At 42.4% G+C, this 14,535-nt stretch overlaps 1 protein-coding gene across 5 annotated transcripts in view; it reads right to left on the bottom strand.

Moving 5' to 3' along the window:
• Positions 1 to 2,851: 2,851 nt before the first annotated feature.
• Positions 2,852 to 14,535, bottom strand: part of NACC2 (NACC family member 2) — a 334,865-nt gene continuing 323,181 nt past the window's right edge. For all 5 annotated transcript variants that reach the window (XM_063935832.1, XM_063935834.1, XM_063935835.1 and 2 more), the window contains one exon: positions 2,852 to 11,075. In XM_063935832.1, the coding sequence (XP_063791902.1) occupies positions 10,570 to 11,075 (506 nt within the window). In that variant the 3' untranslated portion in view covers positions 2,852 to 10,569. The remainder of the gene's footprint in view (positions 11,076 to 14,535) is intronic.

Raw genomic sequence — 14,535 nt, 5'->3', positions numbered from 1 at the left:
TAGGTACAGTCTGTGTATATGGGTATAGGTACAGTCTGTGTATATGGGTATAGGTACAGTCTGTGTATATGGGTATAGGTACAGTCTGTGTATATGGGTATAGGTACAGTCTGTGTGCCTGGGTATAGGTACAGTCTGTGTATATGGGTATAGGTACAGTCTGTGTATATGGGTATAGGTACAGTCTGTGTATATGGGTACAGGTACAGTCTGTGTATATGGGTATAGGTACAGTCTGTGTATATGGGTACAGGTACAGTCTGTGTATATGGGTACAGGTACAGTCTGTGTATATAGGTAAAGGTACAGTCTGTGTATATGGGTACAGGTACAGTCTGTGTATATTGGTACAGGTACAGTCTGTGTATATGGGTATAGGTACAGTCTGTGTATATGGGTATAGGTACAGTCTGTGTATATGGGTATAGGTACAGTCTGTGTATATAGGTATAGGTACAGTCTGTGTATATAGGTATAGGTACAGTCTGTGTATATGGGTATAGGTACAGTCTGTGTATATGGGTATAGGTACAGTCTGTGTATATGGGTATAGGTACAGTCTGTGTATATAGGTATAGGTACAGTCTGTGTATATGGGTATAGGTACAGTCTGTGTATATGGGTATAGGTACAGTCTGTGTATATGGGTACAGGTACAGTTTGTGTATATGGGTATAGGTACAGTCTGTGTATATGGGTATAGGTACAGTCTGTGTATATGGGTATAGGTACAGTCTGTGTATATGGGTATAGGTACACTGTGTGTATATGGGTATAGGTACAGTGTGTGTATATGGGTATAGGTACAGTGTGTGTATATGGGTATAGGTACAGTCTGTGTATATGGGTATAGGTACAGTCTGTGTATATGGGTATAGGTACAGTCTGTGTATATGGGTATAGGTACAGTCTGTGTATATGGGTATAGGTACAGTCTGTGTATATGGGTATAGGTACAGTCTGTGTATATGGGTATAGGTACAGTCTGTGTATATGGGTATAGGTACAGTCTGTGTGCATGGGTATATCTCCATACACTGTGATATGCATCGCCTGGGATATTACAGGTAGATGTATTGCACTTGTGTGGTTGCAGCATCCTCTGATAGATTCCCAGCATTCCTATCCGATATGTTTCTGCCCCTAGTATCTCCGTACCTTGTACAAAGGGGAGGCAACTAGTCTATGGGCTGATCCAATTTCCAGCCTATCACATCACATCAGGAAGTTATAACATTATTTGCTTAGGGTCCCTTATACTCAGGACCTTAGCCTTGGTCTCCTATACTCAGGACTTTGTCTTGGGCCCCCTATATTCAGGACCTTGCTTGGGCCCCCTATAATCAGGACCTTGCCCAGGTCCCTCTATAATGAGGACCTTGCCATAGGCCCTCTATAATCAGTACCTTATCTGGGGCCCCCTAGATTCAGGACCTTGCCTTGGGCCCCCTAGAAACAGGACCTTGTCTGGGGCCCCCTATAATAAGGACCTTGCCTTGGGCCCCCTGTAATCAGTACATTGCCTTGGGCCCCCTATAATCAGGACCTTGCCTAGGTCCCTCTATAATCAGGACCTTGCCTTGGCCCTCTATAATCAGGACCTTGTCTGGGGCCCCTTAGAATCAGGACCTTTCCTTGGGCCCCCTATAACCAGGCCATTGCCTTGGGCCCTCTATAATCAGGGCCTTGCCTAGGGCCCCCTATAATCAGGACCTTTCCTCTGGCCCTCTATAATCAAGACCTTTCCTGGGGCCCCCTATAATCAGGACCTTTCCTGGGGTCCTCTATAATCAAGACCTTTCCTGGCACTCCCTATAATCAGTACCTTGCCTAGAGCCCCCTATAATCAGGACCTTGCCTTGGACCCTCTATAATCAGGACCTTGCCTAGGGCCCCCTATAATCAGTACCTTGTATGGGGCCTTCTATAATCAGGACCTTTCCTGGGGCCCTCTATAATCAGGACCTTTCCTGGGGCCCCCTATAATCAGTACCTTGCCTTGGACCCTCTATAATCAGGACCTTGCCTTGGGCCCCCTATAATAAGGACCTTGCCTTGGGCTCCCTAGAATCAGGACCTTGCCTTGCACCCTCTATAATCAGGACCTTGCCTAGGGCCCCCTATAATCAGTACCTTGTATGGGGCCTTCTATAATCAGGACCTTTCCTGGGGCCCTCTATAATCAGGACCTTTCCTGGGGCCCCCTATAATCAGTACCTTGCCTTGGACGCTCTATAATCAGGACCTTGCCTCTATAATCAGGACCTTGCCTTGGGCCCTCTATAATAAGGACCCTGCCTTGGGCTCCCTAGAATCAGGACCTTGCCTTGGGCCCTCTATAATCAGGACTTTGCCTTGGGCCCTCTATAATCAGGACCTTGTCTGGGGCCCCCTAGAATCAGGACCTTGCCTTGGGCTCCCTATAATCAGTACCTTGCCTTGGACCCTCTATAATCAGGACCTTGCCTTGGGCCCCCTATAATAAGGACCTTGCCTAGGGCCCCCTATAATCAGTACCTTGTCTGGGGCCCTCTATAATCAGGACTTTGCCTAGGGCCCCCTATAATCAGTACCTTTCCTGGGGCCCCCTATAATCAGGACCTTGCCTCTGGCCCCATATAATCAGGACCCTGCCTAGGGCCCCACATAATTAGGCCCTTACCTAGGGCCCCCTTTAATCAGTACCTTGTCTGGGGCCTTCTATATTCAGGACCTTGCCTAGGGCCCCCTATAATCAGTACCTTGTCTGGGGCCCTCTATAATCAGACCATTGCCTAGGACCCTGTGTTGGCATAATGACGCTCTGTAGGTGACCGAGACACTTGGAAAACCACAAAGCACCAAACACTCCTTTCTTTTGAATTGACTTTATTATTCTGTAAATGTGGATCTTACAAAGCATCTTACAATAGTAATGGTCGTGTGATGGAGCAGGAACGTCTCCGCAGTCCCTCGTACATGATATGGAACCCGTGAGGGTCATCTCTCCAAACGTTGGATCATTTCGCTTTTTACCTTTGATATATTAGGACCCAGCCGAGGCTACAAAATAACAGTCTTCCACTGCACCTAGTAACAGCACATACGTCCCAGTGATGAGACACAAACAGAAGGCGCTGCGGCCAGTAATAAGTCAGCGGCGGCTCTGGGAACGCTAACAGTCATGAAATACAGTACTACTAAGTACCTAAACAGACGCTTCAAATAAAATAAAACCCCGTGTTCTCTGTCTTGGATTCCTAAACATTCCGTCCAGGGGATTAATGGTTTATTGTACGCAAATGCCATCCAAGTGTTCAAGTCAAAAATATTTATACGTCTTTACTCCATTTTATCTGCTAAATATAGTATTGCAGGACGCGGCGTTATTGCGAACACTGAATCACCCATCGTGTGCAACATGTTTTGTGTGGAAGAGATTGATTAACATAGTAACAAGTTCTCCAATGAGTGGATTATGGCAGAGGGAGGGGAACCCGCAGGAGCCCAAGGGTAAGGGGGCTCGGCGGACTTTTAATTATTGGCTTCTGCATGCCCTCTTACAGCCTTCACCAAATGTACTGGATGCTGATTTCTCTCTTTCTGGTTTGCTTTTGTGCTTTTCAGCAGTGCCATTATATCATGAGCCATAATTCTCTATTTCCATTGCCCTTGGATAAGACACCGTTTTACTGTGTCCTTTGCTTTAGCTGCAGCTGTATCCAAGGGCAACGGAAACAAACAACCCTGTCTGATGATGACCAGACGTTGCTGAAAAGGACAGAATAGGAAACTTCATTCAGTATTCGTTGCTGGGAAAAAGGGATTATCGATGAAATTATTTATTTTCCGTTGACATTTTTTTTTTGTATCATTTCCATCTCACAGTCATAAACACGCGCACGCACGGCCGCCAACCGCAACGTCTGCAAAAACCTGTATCTTTATTAATAAGTTTAGTCAGTAGTAATTAGAGGGTAAACTGCGTCAGGCAGAGAATATGTCTAGACACAGCCAAAGCATCAGTGTGGGGACAGTGGCGGAACTGAGGAGAGCAGGTGGAGCAGCTGCTACGGGGCCGCAGGTGAGGATACTGTGTCACCACCACTCCCCCCCAATTCCCTCTGGGCCCTCGTTCACCCCCTCATCCAGACCCTTTTTCAGGACAACGAGGCGGACTCCAGACTACCACATAAAAATAGGCCCATCATCATGACCGGACAGTCAGCCATAAATCATAAGTGGGGCTCATAGTGCAGGGGTGGACACACCCACTCTGCACTGGCCACACCCACTCAGCACTGGCCACACCTCCACCGCATCTCATACTAGGCCCTTTCACATTTCCAGGCCCACGTGGGAAATGGACGGGATCCAATGCCTCAGGGTGTTCATCCCTTTTTACTTCTGGTTTGTGGTCATACAACTCCAACTGTCATGGCCTCCCTCTGGCTGTGTACAGGGATCCGGAGTCCGTCAGCGACGGTCTCATCTCTCGCACTGAGGGGGGAGGTTTATCAAGACAGAAGTTGTGTCATATGTAATATAACTGACATTTAGAATGAATATCATGTAAAAGACATGCTTCCTTCTAATTATACAGCATCCAGTGCGTTATTCTGTACTTCCTCTATAGAACACTGCTATCGGTAGAGTGCTTTTAGTCACCGACTAAAGCTCCTCGTAGACAACAGTATCAACAGCGCCACCTGCAGGTTACAACCAAACCCCCCCTCATAACAAAAACCAACCACACATAATTCCTATATAAGTGTATCCCAAGAAAGATATACAATTTAAACAACATATTTAATTTGAGGCATCATTGTGAGATATTGCAGCCCGTGCAGCGGGCACGGGAGCTGACATTCCGCCTCTTGGCTCGGTGTCATTTCCATGCTGCAAAGAACAATGCGGATCTTGCTGCAAAGCCCATCCCTCTGCCTGATCCTCAGGGCTTATCATATATCAATTCTCTAAACCATTCACGGCATTAACATAAATTTTCTGATACAAAAGTAATTGCAGGACAATGAAACACGGTGGAGTGAGACCGGAGGTCACTGTGCCCTTTAATAATGCAGCTTAACCGTAAAACAAAAAAGTACAGTGTAATTACATGCGTGCAGAATCCAGACTACAGAGGGGGCCGAGGCAGAAAGTGATTCTCAGGGTGTCATTCATCCACCACCCAAAGCATCAGAGGGGGACGAGCATCCTATGACTGTATGCGGTATAGGATAACTGCGCCTCACTGGCTGGCGCACGCCCTCTAAGTACATTGCTGTTTTCTTTCTAGCACACTTCTGTGCTTTATAGCCAGATTTTTACATCACCAGGCAGAGATGGCTACATTTGCAGCTGATGTAGAGAGCAGATCTGTGTCATATCCAAGGGACATTTAAAACATTGGCCTGATAATATGAATATATTGCTTAATAAAAACAAAAACTCAACCATCACGATAAAGAGAAGTATTTAGCTGGAATGCACAAGCCAATAATTAAACCCTTTTGGATGCAAATGTTTGAAAAGGTGATTTATATCATGCATATATTGTTCTATTACTAACATAAGAAACGTGCATTGAATGACAGCAGACTTAGGCAGGCTACCCGGACACTAGATAGCCCACACGTGGCTGAGCAAATAAACTGTTGTAAACAAGAGGGATGGAGTAATGTTTATTTAATCCCTTTAGGAAGAATAACTTGAACTTCCACCCGCAGACATAGAGGAATCCAATAATGTTTCACATATTATTAGCAACAGAATAACCTGTAAGGCACTCGGAGCCCGTACATTGAGGATCCTCCATACATTCCCTTCCCGCTTTTTGTTTTGTAAAATCTTTTTAAGAAATATTACCCACGCATTTTACCAAACATCATTAATCCTTGACACACAGAAAACGTTAGTGCAATTTACTTACGCACGTCATCGTACGATCGCAAGTCCTATACCATTCACATTTTTCTAGTTTACACTGTTTTTCCTACATATCCTGCTTTCCTAAACCAAAAATATATACAGGAAGAAATGAGCTAAATAAAAAATATATATACTTTATCTCTCATTGTGCAAGGTGCCTTTCTATTCAGTCCCAAATCAAATTCTGCTGGCGCTCTCTCTCTCTTTTCAATTTTCATAGCGTCTGTGCAATAAGTGAGTATATTCTATATTAGCCCAGCCTATTTTATTTTAATAATGAAATGGGGGTTTAAAGAACATCCATAAAACTCATATATTTACATTCAAGGCCATTCCATGGAATTCCCATTAATTCACAGATTACGATTAACTAAAATACACACACGCGCGTTTCACTCCTAATATAATAAGTGCTTTCTTATTCTTTAGATACTGCAGATTAATACCACTTTGGTTTAACCTTATTGATCTTCAAATACACTAATACCTGCACTGCAGGTACCACTCCCAAGGTACACTGTGCAAAGAAGGTACCTTGTTTTTTTTTGCTTATACCTATACTAAGATCTGGTAATTTGTGCCTAAAATAATCTCATGCTGATAGAAGTACCTGTAATAACGTAGCTGATTAATCAAACCTTACAAATGGTGTCAGTATGAGATCCGATATTTGATACCAGCAAAATACAAACAACGCGTTTCACCACATGATCAACAACCCGCAAAAACCAACGCGTTTCACCTCATGATCAACAACCAGCAAACCACCAACGCGTTTCACCCCTTGATCAACAACCAGCAAGCACCAACGCGTTTCACCCCACGATCATCAAGAGACTTTTTTTTGCAATCTGACAGCTTGTCTACAACTCCGCTGGATGGCAGATTTTGGTCCTTTCTAATTTGTGCAACATCCTAACTGGGGTTGAGTAGATCAGAGATCCACTGAGTCAATAAACAGTAATCCACGTTAAACAGTGTGCTGAGAGAGCTCAATATCGGTGATAATGTTATTCATCCATGTCATGTAATGAGTGCATTATCTGTTAGTCCAGTCCCGACCACACGGAGAGTGTAGGGACGGCAACCCCAAACTTTATAAACACTATAAAAGATCAATTACTAACAGTATGCAATCTGTCTTCTCACTCTGCACACCAAGTATTACACAGGGAGATAACGTAAGAATTAAATGGATTCAATTAAATGGATGCAACAAAATGGCAGCTGCGGGGGGCAAATGTTTTACTTCAAGGTATCAGATGTTCCATTTGAAGCTCCCAAATCATAGTAATTACCCAACAGCGAGTAAGTTCTCGACAAAATGTCAGTTCCATTACTTAAGGTACCAAACGAATCTGCTCGTACAGCGAGCGTCACATACCTAAATATTAGCTTAGCGCTCATATGCCAAAAACATGTCTGCGGCATAGCGTGGACAACCTATGTCTACCTGATGCTTAGCTCACAGCCAGCGTGGCTGAGGTGACCGCGGTCACTGAGAAACATTTGCTTTATGGTCCCTAATGAATGTTCAATTTAATATGATCTTTGGGTGGTTCTTCATAACGTCTTGTAACATCATCTGATCTCTGTCTCTCTGCGTGTACGCACAAAATTACACCCGCTCCTCCTGCCGACTACGCCACTTTCTGACAATGTATTCTAAGATGGAATGCATAACTGAAGACTGATTCCAGGACTTCCTCACCTATCTTACAGTAATCTCCCCGCGGCATCTATCTACACAAAGACCCGCCTACACGCACAGCACCTAGTCTGCTTTGCAGACGCTCTGCGCCTTTTAGCTCATTTCTATAAAAGCCATTTCTCAGAATAAAGTGCTTGACAGTAATCTGAATCCGAACGAAAACAAAGCAAGGCATGTCTCAGAGAGAAGAGCCTGTAAACATGACCTGACGCCACCTCATCCGACGGGCCCCAGAGGATTCTGGGAAAAGCATGCATCAAACCCAGACTCCATTAACTTGCAAAAGCTTGGGAGAGATCCAAAAATACATGAGGGGTATTCTCTCTAAAAAGCTAAATTAAGACTGATGTAAAATCAATGAACTGATTTCACATGACAAATGTAATATATTGTACTGGGGATAAGAAGGAATAACTCCTCTATATTACATCTGTCCCTTGCCCACAGTCTGTCTGTCTCAGTCTCTAAAAATGAGACTTTACATTTGTATACACATGGCGTAAAAACGAACAAATAGTCGTGGAAATGAAAAGGCGCTGTGCCGTAACCCATAGCAACTAATCCGATGTTAGCGTTCATCTGTCTAGTGCTATGAAAGCTAGTACCTGTTGGTATGGATAACAGCATGAATCCATTATTTAACAAATTTTAAAATGGTGAAACGCGTGGGTTGCGCCCAATTCAGTATTTCACACTTCAAGTGAGCATCTTTTTTTTTTTTTAAAGTCTGTATTTTGCATTGAAAATAAGCGTTTACTGAGCTCCGCGGCCTCGGTGCCTGCGCTATCCCAACAACTCCCAAAGTCTAAACGGAGACCTAGAAACTCGAACACACACTGAATCCTACGACCTACAGCCAAGCCAAGCTTTAGAGCCCCTGACCTGATTCAGAGTTGCATGCAATTCCGTCTGTGCACGAATCGCGCTGCTTAGTGTAACTGCGGGCGAGATGGTGATACGGATCTCAGGCATATCTCCACTTCAGGCTGAGTGGGAGTTACTGGGCGACATATGTAGTATAAATAGTCCGTGGACATGCTGCCAGAATTGTGGAATACTCAGCGGCCGCTGTATGCACGGATCCATCCGCTGTAGTCACTAAGGCTAGGGCTGCTGCATATGTGCGCTAAGAGTGATGACAGGGGCGGTCGCGTTGCATAGATGCCGCTGTCTGTATACAGGAGGTAATCCGGATTTCTGAATTCACAAAGAGGTTGGAATTTGTGACCACTGTACATGTACCTCTGAATCAGGATGGCCAGACCGGTCCTCAAGGACCCCTAGCAGGTCATGTTTTCCAGGCCATCTGTGGATCTGTAGAATGTGTCAGGAATGAATGCAGCACATCTACGTAATGACTACACTTGTGCACCAGCTAGGTGGTCTGGAAAACATGAACTGTTAGCGCTCCTCTAGCCAGAGATGGTCATCCAGAGTCTAGGTAGTGAGGCCTAGAACCTCAAAGAAAGACAATATTTTTGGTTTAACCCTTTACCAGTCACCCCCACAGCATTGCATGTTTTGTAAGATTAGCCATTTGGCAACAATATCGATAAAGGGTTTTAAGGTCTCCAACCTTAATTTAGACACCAAGCCAAAAATACAGAATCTCAGTTCTAAGCCTACAGCTAACATCTTACATGTCCAAAACTAAGGCCATCTTCTCGGCCCTGATTTACAAGTATCTCAGAGCCACCTCAATTCCCAATCTAGACCCACATACTCCTCACATCTCAGATGCTTGGAGTACTGGACCCATGATAAGGTCTGGGATTCGGCTCACAGTCTCAGACTGAAGCCAGCTGATAAAACTATTTCTCCATAAAATATTACTCACCACGCAGTGGCCATTGTTAGAAGACTCCACCAGTAACTCGCACCTTCCAACAGGACTGGACTATTATTATTATAGTTTTAAAGAACACTGGTAATACTGCAGGTGTTACAGATATTTCGTTTAGTTTTACAGCTGTGGAAGATCTGACACTTGCACGTGGACATAATTCTTCATAAAGCCAGCTGGGCATCACCAACAGGGCGGATCTAAAAGACCCATGGCGGAGTAACCAGACTGGTGCCTCACACAACACGCTGGATCTTTATGCTGGTTATTTTGAAACTAAGGTTATGTATACTTGGGCGACATTTGTGGCCAAAGTTTGGTAGGTGTGCCAGCTCGGCCATAATTTTTTGGTCACACCCAAAGTGAGTAAACACTGTGTTGCCGATATAATCTGTTGATACTGAACCCAATACTTCTTACGCTCTCATCTCTGGCCTACAGATAAAGAAGCCCCATCGCTTCCCTGCTTCCCATGAACTGCGACAATAGTCTAAATGCAAGGAAAAAAATAATTACGAAATAACCTAATGAGTGGGGAGTACCCATTCTATCCTCGTTAGTGCACAGTGCTGTATAAAACCACCGTGGTTTGGTAACGAACGCCTCGCAGCTTCCCGTAGTCTTCAGGTCCTCTACTGTGGATGACTGAGTGACAGTGACGTCTGTCTTACCCATGAACGATGAATGATCGGTGCCGACTATAGAGTTTTTGTTTTTCTTTTAAACGTGCTCGTAAATTATACATATTTCCCAAATGGGTTTCAAGAGAAAAACCAATGGATGCGTTCATGTCATTGCGGTTATTTCTGTTATGTTGTAAAGGAGGCCATTTTGTTGTTGGTTTTGGTAGAACGGATGCAGTTATTTTTCCTTCTTTTTTTTGTTGTTGTTTGGTTTTGTTTTTGTGGGTTTTTTGTTTGTTTTTGTTTTTTTAATACAAGCAGAAATAAAAATCACATTTTAGTCAGGCAAAAGTAGCAGTTCTGAAGGTAAGTGGCTGATCACATTTGTTTCATATTAGTAATGCATGCAAACAGTGCTAATATTACGCATCCCTTATCGGTCACCGTCCGGACACTTGGTCATCTCTCGCGCTCTTTGTACTTTATAATGTTCCGTTGTAAGCAGCGTCTTGCCTTCTGGCCGGGGTCTCTGGCCTGCTCGTGGAGCCAGTGTTTTGTTCAAAAGGTGGTGGAGTGGTGCCCTGGTTATCCGCTGCCAATGAATCAGTGCCACCTACCTCCTGGATGACGGAGCCCGTGGCTCCTTCTGCCTCCTGGCTCTGTTCGAATGGAGGGTTGGAGCTGTTGGTAAGGTCAATGTTTGCTGTGTTAGTTCTCAGGGAGACTATGGCTCCGGGGTCACTTCTGCGCTCTGCATAGATTCTCTGCTCAAACGCCTGGGCCGGGCTCGGCTGGAAATCGGATTCTAGTGGGACCCCGGCCGCAGTGGCGCCCATGACGGAGCGGTACATCTCCACACCCTCGGGCAACATGGATTTTATTTTAGGGAGCCAGCGCTTGCGCACTCGGCGGGCGTTGGTGCACATGTCTGCGGCTATGACATTCATCTCGCTCTCCTTAAAATTTGGTGCAAAATTCTGACAGTACACTGGAAAATAAAATTCAAAATAAGTAAAACCAAATAACAGCGGTATGTACATAGGCTGTAAGTAAAATCATACAACACGGAGTTTTATGTGTGATATGTACAGGAGTACCCATATACATTATACTGCGCGCTGTAATCTCAGCCTTTCACCTGCAGCAATAACCAGCGAGAGGCATCTGTGTGCCAGAGCTTTATAGGCTTCCAGAAGATCATGTAAGGACGCGGGAGGAGGAAGCCTAGTAATCTCCAGTGACTAAGCAAAATGGCCTTATTCCCCTGTGTGATCCCCATGCTATTCCCCTGTGTGATCCCCATGCTATTCCCCTGTGTGATCCCCATGCTATAATACCATGTATGTATGTATGATATAATCCCATGTATGTATGTATGATATAATCCCATGTATGTATGATATAATCCCATGTATGTATGCTATAATCCCCTGTATGTATGATATAATCCCATGTATGTATGCTATAATCCCATGTATGTATGATATAATCCCATGTATGTATGCTATATTCCCATATATGTATGTATGCTATAATCCCCTGTATGTATGATATAATCCCATGTATGTATGCTATAATCCTTTTTACGTAAAATATAAACCCATGTATGTATGCTATATTCCCATATATGTATGTATGATATAATCCCCTGTATGTATGATATAATCCCATGTATGTATGATATAATCCCCTGTATGTATGCTATAATCCCATGGATGTAGGCTATAATCCCATGTATGTATGCTATAATCCCTTTTATGATTCCCATGTATGTATGTATGCTATAATCCCCTGTATGTTGCCCATGTATGTATGTATGTATGTATGTATGATATAATCCCCTGTATGATTCCCATGTATGTATGCTATAATCCCTTGTATGTTTGCCATGTATGTATGCTATAATCTCCTGTATGTATTATATGTATGTATGATATAATTCCTGTATGTATTCCACGTATGTATTCAATTTCCATGTATGCTATAATCCCCTGTATGTATTCCATGTATGTATGTTATAATCCCCTGTATGATCCCCATGTATGTATGCTATAATCCCCTGTATGTTTCCCATGTATGTATGCTATAATCCCCTGTATGATCCCCATGTATGTATGCTATAATCCCCTGTATGTTTCCCATGTATATATGCTATAATCCCCTGTATGTTTCCCATGTATATATGCTATAATCCCCTGTATGTTTCCCATGTATGTATGTATGTATGCTATAATCTCCTGTATGTATTCCATGTATGTATGCTATAATCCCCTGTATGTATTATATGTATGTATGTATGTATGTATGTATGTATGTATGATATAATTCCTGTATGTATTCCATGTATGTATTCAATTTCCATGTATGCTATAATCCCCTGTATGATCCCCATGTATATATGATATAATCCCCTGTATGTATTCCATGTATGTATGTTATAATCCCCTGTATGTTTCCCATGTATGTATACTATAATCCCCTGTATGTATGATATAATCCCATGTATGTAGGCTATAATCCCCTGTATGTATTCCATGTATGTTATAATCCCCTGTATGTTTCCCATGTATGTATACTATAATCCCCTGTATGTATGATATAATCCCATGTATGTAGGCTATAATCCCATGTATGTATACTATAATCCCCTTTATGATTTCCATGTATGTATGTATGTATGTATGTATGTATGCATGCTATAATCCCCTGTATGTTTCCCATGTATGTATGTATGTATGTATGTATGTATGATAAAATCCCCTGTATGTATTCCATGTATGTATGTTATAATCCCCTGTATGCTATAATCCTCTGTATGTATTACATGTATGTATGTTATAATCCCCTGTATGTTTCCCATGTATGTATGATATAATCCCCTGTATGCTCCCCATGTATGTGTGATATAATCCCCTGTATGTTTGCCATGTATGTATGTATGTATGCATGTATGTATGTTATAATCTTCTGTATGTATTCCATGTATGTATGTATGCTATAATCCCCTGTATGTATTCCATGTATGATATAATCCCCTGTATGTTTCCCATGTATGTATGATATAATCCCCTGTATGTTTCCCATGTATGTATGATATAATCTCCTGTATGTTTCCCATGTATGTATAATATAATCCCATGTATGCTTCCCATGTATGTATGATATAATCCCCTGTATGTTTGCCATGTATGTATGTATGTATGCTATAATCCCCTGTATGTATTCCATGTATGTATGCTATAATTGCCAGCATGATTCCATGTATGTACGCTATAATCCCCTGTATGTTTGCCATGTATGTATGTATGTATGTATGTATGTATGTATGCTATAATCTTCTGTATGTATTCCATGTATGATATAATCCCCTGTATGTATGCTATAATCCCATGTATGTAGGATATAATCCCCTGTATGTATTCCATGTATGTATGCTATAATCCCATGTATGTATTCCATGTATGATATAATCCCCTGTATGATTCCCATGTATATATGCTATAATCCCCTGTATGTTTGCCAAGTATGTATGTATGTATGTATGCTATAATCTTCTGTATGTATTCCATGTATGATATAATCCCCTGTATGTTTCCCATGTATATATGCTATAATCCCTGGTATGTATTCCATGTATGATATAATCCCCTGTATGATTCCCATGTATATATGCTATAATCCCCTGTATGATTTCCATGTAGGTATGCTATAATCCCCTGTATGTTTCCCATGTATGTATGCTATAATCCCATGTATGTATTCCATGTATGATATAATCCCCTGTATGATTCCCATGTATATATGCTATAATCCCCTGTATGATTCCCATGTAGGTATGCTATAATCCCCTGTATGTTTCCCATGTATGTATGTATGCTATAATCCCATGTATGTATTCCATGTATGATATAATCCCCTGTATGCTCCCCATGTATGTATGCTATAATCCCCTGTATGTTTCCCATGTATGTATGCTATAATCCCCTGTATGTTTCCCATGTATGTATGCTATAATCCCCTGTATGTTTCCCATGTATGTATGCTATAATCCCCTGTATGTTTCCCATGTATGTATGCTATAATCCCCTGTATATTTCCCATATATGTATGCTATAATCCCCTGTATGTTTCCCATGTATGTATGATATAATCCCCTGTATGATTCCTATGTATGTATGCTATAATCACCTGTATGATTCCCATGTATGTATGATATAATCTCCTGTATGTTTCCCATGTATGTATAATATAATCCCCTGTATGATCCCCGTGTATGTATGATATAATCCCCTGTATGTTTCCCATGTATGTATGATATAATCCCCTGTATGTTTCCCATGTATGTATGCTATAATCCCCTGTATGATTCCCATGTATGTATGTATGTATGCCATAATCACCTGTATGATTCCCATGTATGTATGATATAATCTCCTGTATGTTTCCCA

Source organism: Pseudophryne corroboree, chromosome 8 (genome assembly GCF_028390025.1).
Source record: "Pseudophryne corroboree isolate aPseCor3 chromosome 8, aPseCor3.hap2, whole genome shotgun sequence".
Taxonomy (NCBI): Eukaryota; Metazoa; Chordata; class Amphibia; order Anura; family Myobatrachidae; genus Pseudophryne; species Pseudophryne corroboree.
The sequence above is the reverse complement of the archived record's forward strand: the minus strand, read 5'-3'. Positions and strand labels throughout refer to the sequence as shown.